The sequence below is a fragment of the Fusarium fujikuroi genome, chromosome FFUJ_chr01 (assembly GCF_900079805.1).
Source record: "Fusarium fujikuroi IMI 58289 draft genome, chromosome FFUJ_chr01".
Taxonomy (NCBI): domain Eukaryota; kingdom Fungi; phylum Ascomycota; class Sordariomycetes; order Hypocreales; family Nectriaceae; genus Fusarium; species Fusarium fujikuroi.
Window position 1 is genome coordinate 2,027,575 of NC_036622.1, and position 9,676 is coordinate 2,037,250.

At 50.3% G+C, this 9,676-nt stretch overlaps 3 protein-coding genes; 2 read left to right on the forward strand and 1 right to left on the reverse strand.

Moving 5' to 3' along the window:
- Positions 1-2,035: 2,035 nt before the first annotated feature.
- FFUJ_01478 (related to nuclear poly(A)-binding protein) lies at positions 2,036-3,550 on the forward strand (the record flags this gene model as incomplete). The annotated part of the gene is made up of 1 exon (XM_023578262.1): positions 2,036-3,550. One exon carries the CDS (start codon positions 2,036-2,038, stop codon positions 3,548-3,550), a length of 1,515 nt encoding a protein of 504 aa, XP_023424094.1.
- A 673-nt stretch (positions 3,551-4,223) lies between these two features.
- Positions 4,224-6,120, forward strand: FFUJ_01477 (related to HEM14-protoporphyrinogen oxidase, mitochondrial; the record flags this gene model as incomplete). XM_023578273.1 has 3 exons in its annotated part: positions 4,224-4,682; positions 4,739-5,341; positions 5,395-6,120. 3 exons carry the CDS (start codon positions 4,224-4,226, stop codon positions 6,118-6,120), a joined length of 1,788 nt encoding a protein of 595 aa, XP_023424095.1.
- A 387-nt stretch (positions 6,121-6,507) lies between these two features.
- Positions 6,508-9,676, reverse strand: FFUJ_01476 (related to RNA polymerase II mediator complex protein pmc1; the record flags this gene model as incomplete). XM_023578284.1 has 3 exons in its annotated part: positions 6,508-7,900; positions 7,958-9,144; positions 9,197-9,676. 3 exons carry the CDS (start codon positions 9,674-9,676, stop codon positions 6,508-6,510), a joined length of 3,060 nt encoding a protein of 1,019 aa, XP_023424096.1.

A 9,676-nucleotide genomic window follows, 5' to 3' on the forward strand; every position in this document is an offset into this window, starting at 1 on the left:
AAAAGAAGCCAGTAAGTTAACTGATGGTGTATCCAACGGTCGGAGACAGGAATGGATGGATTGGTTTCAAGGATTCGATTCAATACGTCAAAGGCAAGGTTGGGTAAGTGGGATCTTCAACACGCGTTGCAACCCCCAGCCGAGTTCCGGTCAGTAGAGTAGCTGCCGTAAGGTAGTCGACTATCTACCTTAGGGCCTTAGGACACGGCACTTGAGGGGCTTGCAGTGGTGAGACAATAATGCCCGCATATGATTGACTCGATGGCCAGCCAGTTGCTATATTTGCGACAGTAGCAGGGCTGAGCCCGACAATGAAAAGGATCAGGATGAGGATACGTAGTGAGATAGATGAGAACCAGTCAGCAAGTAGCGGCAGTGGTACAGCCCCTCAGCACCAGGGGAACTATGGCAGCTTGATTCGTAGAGAGGGGACGAGGCTGGTTCTTTGCTGCAGCTCAAGCTTCATGTTACATCAGCTCCTCACACTGCGTCTGCAGAGAGATGATTGTGGTCTGGAATCTCAGGTTTTGACGACCCATAGTTAGCATGATTGATGCTCTGCATCTTCCTGGTTAGATGGGGCTCTCGATGCAGTAAGCTTGTTGCTGTCGTATATTCTCGTTCACGTAGCAAGCTGCTAAGCTACTATTACTATGTAAGAAAAATTGCTAGAAACAATACTTGATAACACCAGACGATATCTTGACTACGTGTACTCCGTATACCGACTATGTATGTACTCCGTAGGCGGGCTTCAAATACTTTCCTTGAGTCGTAGGTACATATGGGTGGCGACATGTCCCATGTCTCAGCCATCTCCAACCCCTCCAATTTACCTCCATACTACCTACTAACCTTGGGGTTGGCAGGCTGTGTTAGTTCCTAGACTGGTAGACTCGCCCAGGGAAAGCTCCAAAAGCTACCACCTGACATCAATCAAGACATCCAAAAACTACATGTAACAAAGCAATTGATGAACTTGGAAAGAGGAGAAATGTAACCTTGGGTGGTAATGGACGTTGACGTTGACATCGACATCTAAACTGCTAGCCAGCACCGTTCTTTAGCCCCAAAACCTCGCTAGTTACCTAGTTACCTATCCAAGGAATTGGATACCAGGGCATGTTCTCAGTCTACGAGGAAACAAGCTTGAGTACCTAGGTACCTAGGTACCTAGTACAATGAAACAAAACGTCATCTTTAGATACTCTCAGATGACTGAGCAAAGAGATATGTTCATAATGATTCCATAAATAGCTTCGTCTTCATGGAGGAGGGAAGAAAGAAGTATATCCTAGCGTCCGAACAACAACCAACATTTCCGTGTAAAAGCCAACAGTTGATGTTTATAAAATACAATAAAGAGAGTTTTATTGCAAATGCCACAAAGGCATGACTAATCGCATGTACTTCTTATTCGTTGGCCACCGAAGCTTCTGGTTCGTGATAGATAGTGAGCGTATCATCTTTTTTTTTTCCTGTTCGTGAATGAAAGAGCCTCTTTGCTTGCTTAGCAATAGACAACAGTCCAAACAGTAGCACTGTTCACTGCGACAGCTCATCAGTGAATGGACAACTGGAAGGCTGTCAGTTGTGCTAAATTTATTACAAAGAGAACAAAGTCACACTTGCATGAACCACGGAACAATGACTGATCGGCCCCATCACGTGACTCCACTGGCCCGGACCCATTCTTGACGACTTCTGCGTCCCTTGAGCAGACCTTTGCCAACTTCATCTCTATCTTGAATCAACCAAAACCTCGCTCCATTGCTGATTCGTACGACGTCGCAACATCACCAGATCACCCCTCATCTAGCGACTCGACGTCTGCGCTCTTTACTGCATTGCGACCAGGAACTAGCTCACGCGACGCGATTTATTTTACTCTACCTATTCCAAAAGACGCGTCCCTGACTCAAAGCTTCGCCTCCGATCCAACTTCACGGCGAATTCTTCCGCCACCAAAACTCACCTCAACCTCACCACCTAAACTACTCACCCCACCCCGACTACGACTGCGCACTCATTCATCATGCCCGTCGAAGTCAGCCTCAACACGCCCCTGGCCGAGGCTCTCAATGCCGCCATCCAGCCCAAACTCGTCGAGGTTGGATGGGGAACTGGCGGTGCCGATGACTCCGCCCTAGCAGAGTATATTATACTCATGCTTGTGAACGGGAAGTCTCAGGACGAAATCGCCGCTGAACTCTCGGGAGATCTACTTGGCCTTGGCTCGGACGACCCCAGCACTCGCAACTTCTCTCAGTGGCTCTTTGAACAGATCGATGCTCTAAATGCTCAGTTCAACGGCGGGGGCAATGCAGCACCTGGTACAAGTCAAGACGCGACAACAGAAGGCGATGTGGATACAGACATGAATGCTGGTGATGTGTCAGAATTGAATGCGTATGCCAACCCCATCATATTACCTCGTATCACCAAATCACTGACTTCTACTAGACCTACCGGCCCACGCTCAATGCGAAACGGTAACCAGCGCGGGGGACGTGATAAGCGCATGTTCGGACAGATGAACAAAGCCATGGACCGAGCTGGCGATTCTGCACTTCACCGTGTTAGAGGCCAAACAGGAAGCGAACGTATCAACACTCATGGCCGTACACCGCCAAATGGGCCCAGAACAGGCCGGGGTGGAATTGGGCGACACAATAACCGCACTGCTAACCTTCAGGCTGGTCTCGCTAACATGGCTGCTGGCGGTCCTCAGGCGCAGTGGATGATGCAAGGTGGCCAGCCTAACTCGGCCGAGTTCGCCGCTATTCTGGAACAACAGAGCCAGATGATGCTTCAAATGCAACAGATCATGAGTGGTGGTGGATTTCAGGGTCCATATGGACATCAACGCCGTGGAGGAAAGTCTCTATTTGACCGAACGCAACACCCCGGCAGAGGTAACTACCGCAAGGGTTTCAACGACCGACAGAGCGGCAATAATGCTGGTTTCGAGGGCGAGGGCGAGGATGTCGACATGTCCGGTGAGAAACGTGAGCAACTGAACCCGGACGAGACGGTTTGCAAGTACAACTTGAGATGTACCAACAAGGACTGCAAGTTTGCCCACCAGTCACCCGCCGCCCCTCAGGGAACATCGGTCGATGTAAACGATAACTGTAGTTTCGGAGCTGCGTGCAAGAACCGAAAATGCGTCGCGCGGCATCCTTCACCAGCGGCCCGTCTAGCCCACCAGAGCGAACTAGACTGCAAGTTCTTCCCCAACTGCCAAAATCCTCAGTGCCCTTTCAAGCACCCATCAATGCCTCTTTGTCGAAACGGCGCTGGCTGCACAAATGCCGACTGCAAATTCACTCACGTCAAGACCAAGTGCAGGTTCAACCCTTGCCTCAACCCGAGCTGCGCTTTTGCGCACGAGGAAGGTCAGCAAGGTGGCTTTAAGGACAAGGTCTGGACCGCTGGTGAAAGCACAGAGCACCCCAGTGAGAGAAAGTTTGTGGATGACCAAGCTCCTGAAGAGCTCATCAAGGGGGAGGAAACCGATGTTAAGCAGGAGACTGATGTCATTGGTTAAATGAGAATGAGAGGAGGAAAAGGGAGATAGATTGGTCGAAAAGAGATCACGATACCCATGGTCAAAGTCCCTAGAAGCCCAGGGACGGGAAATATGCGGCCTTGATGAACAGAAAAGCTGTGAACGAAGGACATGTACTTTTACGGTTACTTTGTAATGTCTGTGGCCGATGTGGCAGAGCATGGAAGGGCGTTTGGGGGTTTGGTATTACTTGGTTGTATTTTGAAGCAGCCCAAGCCATCTTGTTTACTATCTTATACATAGAGGCCAAGAAGCAAAAAGAGGCCAGTAGATTGCGCATCATGATGCTTCAAAGCGGTATGCGCGATGGGGAGAATGAAAACGACGGGTTTCATGGCTACTACGATGACTGTTCCCAACCACTTGTGATATTGTAATCCCGTGCTTCGCCAAAGAAGAATTTTGCAAATGGATTCAAACATCTAGAATTACCTTAACCTCAACCTGCCTTGTAGTATGTAGGTACCTATGATATTGGTAGGTAAGGTAGTCCTTTCTCCGCGGTGCCCTGATGATGACGCACACGGAAGAATGCCGGCTTATGGCGCGGAACCCTTGGTTCAACACTCCACCATCTTTCGATCTTCCTCTTTCTCGTAACATACACTCATACATACTCAGCACCTCGGCCATGATCAATTGATCTCTAGCAATGAGTCGCCGTCGAGCAGAATCTACGGCTGTAGCTCTCCTGGGCTCACCAGCGAAACCTCACCTCCCACTGCCCCTCCGACGTCTTGATGCCATCCGGAGCCTCAGCACAAGCTCGGCACTGACTCGGCGACGACCCATTGTCGCGCGCAATTACACGCAGTTCTTCAACAATGGACGGACATTTGTGTCGCAGGCGAAGGACGCGAATATCGCAGTCTTGGGAGGTGGATTGACGGGTCTCACGGCGGCATACTACCTCGCAAAGAAACTCCCCTCGACGGCCAAGATTACATTATACGAATCGAGTGACAGATTGGGAGGATGGATCAAGACAGATAGAGTACCCGTCGATGTTGAGGGGAAGAGCGGTACCGTATCTTTTGAGCGCGGTGCTCGGTCGTTGTCTTCTCTAGCTGGCAACACATTTCGCTTCGATGACCTTGTTCTCTACGATCTGGTAAGAACATTTGCTGCAGCACCAAAAGCGCACTCCGTTAACATGCCACACTCTAGGCTCTCGATCTTGGACTCGTTGTCAACTCCCCGAGGCAACAGCCACGATATATCTACTACCCAGACCATCTCGTTCCCATGCCTCCCAATGTTAGTATCTTTGATATCTTCCGTGAGCCGCTCTACCTTGAGAGCATCGGTGCCAGTCTTGGACTGGGCATCAACTCTTTGCGCAAGAGAACTCTCCCTTCCAAGGACTACTCGGTATCTGAATGGCTCTACGCCGTGAGCAACAGTCGAAAGGGCGTAGGTACCTTGGCTTCAGCCATGATGCATGGTATCTATGGCGGTGATATCGACAAACTGAGCGCTCGCAGTGTTCTGGATCGTGTGTATTGGGGCTGGTACCTGCCAAACCCCGGCCTGTCGGCGCGCCCTATGCCTGTGGCTGAGCAGACTCTCCTCGAAACTCTAGGCCAGGACAAGCAGATTCAGAAGATGGCCCTGGAGCCAAGGAGTGCGCTGGTGGACTTTGGTGACAAGGGCATGGAGTCGCTGCCGCAAGCTCTATCTACTGCCCTACGGGAGCAACCGAATGTCACCATAAAAACCGGCGAGGCCGTGCAAGATGTCGTTCACAATAAAACTAACCAGCAAGTTCATGTAAGATATCTTCCCCTTGTGGCCTGGTCGACGTTCCTAACAGCACATGTCAGGTTACCAGTTCCAACGCCAAGAACAAGTCCGAGCACAACTCCAAGGTATACGATAAGGTCATCTCAACGCTATCTGCACAAGATATTGCTCGTCTCACAGGAGACAAACTCCCTTCGCTCTCAACAGCACATTCCGTCTCTGTCATGACTGTCAACATCTGGTTCCCACGAGAAAATTTGAAGCCTCCCGGTTTCGGCTATCTCATCCCCAACTCCGTGGCCCCTGAGCTTAACCCTGAGCACGCTCTCGGTGTCTTTTTTGATTCTGACGTTCAGACTCGCTCAAAGGATGAGCCTGCTGGTACCAAGCTCTTCGTCCTCATGGGCGGCCACTACTACGATCGTCCTGATGTTACCCCCCCAACTGAGGAAGAGGCCATTCTCCAAGCTCGCAATCTGCTCGAGCGTCATCTCGGCATCCCGCGCGATGCTCCAGCTTATGCCACAGCCAATTTTGCCAGAGAGTGCATCCCTCAGCACTACGTTGGCCACCAAGATCGCCTGAGGGCTGCGCACACCGAGTTAACACATAACTTTGGCGGGCGTCTTGCTGTCGCTGGTGGTTCCTTCACTCGCATTGGTGCTATTGCTAGCCTGCGCGCCGGCTATGATGCTGCCACGGCGGCAAAGGAGGGTCTTGAAGCCACGGGCTTGGAGTATCTTAACGACATTCAGCAATTTTCTGTCGTTGCGACTTCACATATCCCTGTACGCCATTTTAAGTAGCGGGGAATAGTGCATGTATATACTTTGGTGATGGGCCAAGGCCAGAGGTGTTTTAGAACGGAAAGGTGAATGCATATTGGGACAAAAAGCTGTGTTATTACTTGATGGGCAATAGAAAGATATAGGTTAAGCGAGATGCAATAGCACGTCAAATCATTTACAATATCATCTACCCAAACAGCAGTTTTGTTGGCTTGAACCGTAGTCAATATAATGGTATTCGGTGTTCATATAGAGGTATCATTAAGCTATCGCAAAAACACTCATCCGCTTTGTTTTAAACCCTCCAGTTCGCCGCTCGTCTAATGATGATAATAAAAAAGAAGCCCGCCCAACACCATGGTTGATGGAAATTAAGCTCGTCATAATATGTGCAGTGTGATTGTTTTACTCCAAGATGACCACCTCTGGGTTGTTTTGGAAAGTCGAGCCAGCCAGTGGCCGGATAGCTTCGTCGATGGCTAGAAGAAGGCCAATGATGCCATTCTCGGGTCGGCCTGCTGCTCCAGTGACAAGACCACGCCAGTCATCCCCCTTCCCATCCCAAACAGGCTTGAGTGCTGCGGAAAATTCATCGTTGGAAGAAGGCAAGCCGCTAGAGGGAATCTTCCGCTCGATATGCCACCACGGCTCACCTCGACGCTGCTTGATCTGGCCGAGGAATGTGATGCTGCGCTGTACCTGTTGGTTTCCAGGGCCAGTGCCGGCAAGGAGGTACTCAAATGACATCTCATCCGTTGAGTTCATTACAAACTTGAACCGTCCATGGCGATGGGCTTCGATGTCGGACCATGCCTCCCTGATCTTCTTGAAAGCTTCCATGGTTGGTAGGGACACAGGGAGCCAGTCCATAAGAGCCCCAATACCATTAGCACCATTGACAAGCTTTTGCATCAAATCAGTGACTGGAAGGTGAGGATTAGTCTCCTGCACCTGGATGTCAATATCATTGTTGGAGAGATCCAGTGCCACTCTCCAGAGACGCGAGGCTTCGGCGTTCTCGACCGCCTGCGATGCTGGAGGCCCATAGGAGAAAGTCACCTCCTTCAAACTCACTGACTCGGCCTTTATAAAGCCCCTCGCCTTATCCAATGATTCAAAGAAGCTGACAAACCGATCCACGGCTTTGACCCGAGCCTTCAGGTTCTCCAAGATAGAGCGTCCGATATTTGAGCGCATTCGTAAGCAAAATTCGCCCGTACGTGCTTTCCAAGAGACATCGCGACCAACCATGTGGCCCTTGAGCATGGCGAACTTGGCGGGTTTGCTGACCTTGATGATAGCATCGGAAACACACATGAAAACAACATCTGAGATGGGGCCACCTGCACCAGAGGCTTCTTTGTCGACAGGCTCAACACCCTTAAACCTGATTGAGACGATATTGTCGGCCCATGGTTGCCTGGTTGAAATGCCCGATGTGGATGCAGTTGGCGCAACTGGTCCAAGCCTAGAGGTCTCTGGACCAGTGCTGGACTCATTTGCAGCCTTTGCATTATTCTTCTCCGCCGTGTTGGGGACCATGGATGGGAAGATGTCTGAGAGAGAGATTTCGAGGGTCGGGAGTCGGACCTGCTGGGGAAGAGACCAATTTCTTGTGTCTTTCAATAGGAACCTGATGTTGTGCCGATAAAGCTCGTGTTGGTCCACTGCCTGAGCAATCATGCCAGTCGCGAACAGGGTTAGGTTGTTCCAGAACTCATCTTCAAGATGAGGATAGCCCTTATTGAGAGGAAGCTTCGATGACAAGCGATTCGACTGTCCATTTGCGTTTCGGCTGCTGTCAAACATGTTAGTGCATTGCAAACACAACTATTGGTACTTTATCCCAACTTACACATCAACAAGCCACCACGCATCCCCGCTCGGACTCAGCATGACCATGACGAACCAGTTTGGGTCCCAGCCAGTTCTCTGAAGCCAAATCGTTTTGGTCCATTCGCGGGTATTGGTCAAAGATCTCAACTCATCCTTGCTCAAAGGACTCTTCTTGGTAGTCCAGCCTGTCGTACTTCCGCGGCGAATAAGCTCATCTTCCATGACTCCACATCTCACATTCTCCAAGCAAGCTGCGCCGTCATCCGCCGGATTCTTTCCGTTATTTAATAAATGTTCATGTTGGATGGTGAACTTCGAATGAGGCTTGACAGCGAAAACACCAGTTGTTGGCTCCACAAGCAGGGATGCGCTATCTTTGTAACCGACCTGCACACTTAAGAATGAAGTCGCGGGATCATCGTGAGAGATGTTCAAAATCATAGCAGCATCTCGATTTTGGAAACGAGGGAAGGCTTGCAATCTGCTGTGTATGCTGCCCAAAAGGAATTCAACATGCCGGCCAATAACCGTCTTCAGAAGGGTCTCGGCTGATAAATTGTCCGCGTCGAAAGAGATGTTCGTGTCCTTCACCTCCTTATTGTCTCGATACCATTTCGCCACCAAGTGACTTGAGGACTTGGGATCAGGTTGGCCATTGGGCTTCCGGCCGCTATTCACGGCGACTAAGATCCAACTCTTCGGACTACCAAGCTGTGTGCGCGAAGTCCAATATTGAATTGCCAACGCTCGATTGAGTGGCTCGACCTTGAGGGTTCCCGTCCATGAACCTCTGCTAAGTTGACTTGCTTGTCTCTTGAGCTCGTTGAGCTTATGTGTGAGGACCAGTTCGTGTAGGAATTGATAACAGCCTAACAGTCCGTCTTTGCTGAGGATATCATTTACCTGCCCCTCTAGGTAATTCTTTAGACCGTCGGGAATCGAGGATGCTGCTGGTTCAAAAGCGAACCGGAAGTCGATGAACCAAAACTGTTTCTCGAAATCTTCGTCTGCGATTGTGAGATCAACCTCGAATTCTCCCGCAACTTTGAATGTTACTCGGCCGGAATCGATTTCGTAGTTTCTGAAGTGATATGGGATCTTGTCGAAATCTTCTAGGTTAAGTCGCAATGATAGTTGAGTATCGAGATCGCTGATCCATTGAACTTGTTCCTGTCGTGTTAGGGGGGGTGGCTCGATGTAGGAGAGCTAGTAGCAAAGTCAGCTTGGTCGCCGTTGTCTCGCGATGCGCAAAACCTACATCAGGCATCCAAGCGGCCTCTCCAGTTGACAGTACTTGGAGGGCTGTTTTCAGATCAGGACTTGGCATTCTCGCAAACGTCAAATCCCTTTTGACGTGGCCCATAACATCCAGGGCCCCGGAGAACAAGACCTCTTGCCCTTGGAGGTGAAATCTCAGGTCGATAAGCTTGCTAACCATGTCGGCCTTTCGACTCCATTCTGTAATCACAAGCGCTTTAACCCATTTCCGATGCTCCCTCATAGCAAAGTTCAGTATTGATGTCTTCTTGGCAATGTTTTCGCCAGAACCGTCTTCGACGTCGCTGTTCGGTACCGTCGAGTTTCCATTCATGGCGGCAGCAGGCAAAGGCATCTTTGCCAGTGCGGCAATCTGATCCTGGAGCGCATTGTGAGTCGATTGCGCGAGTCGCGTAAGAACCTTGGATAGTGGTATGTAGCCCTGAGTGATGTGGACTATTTCGCTGGCAGGATCGCTCAT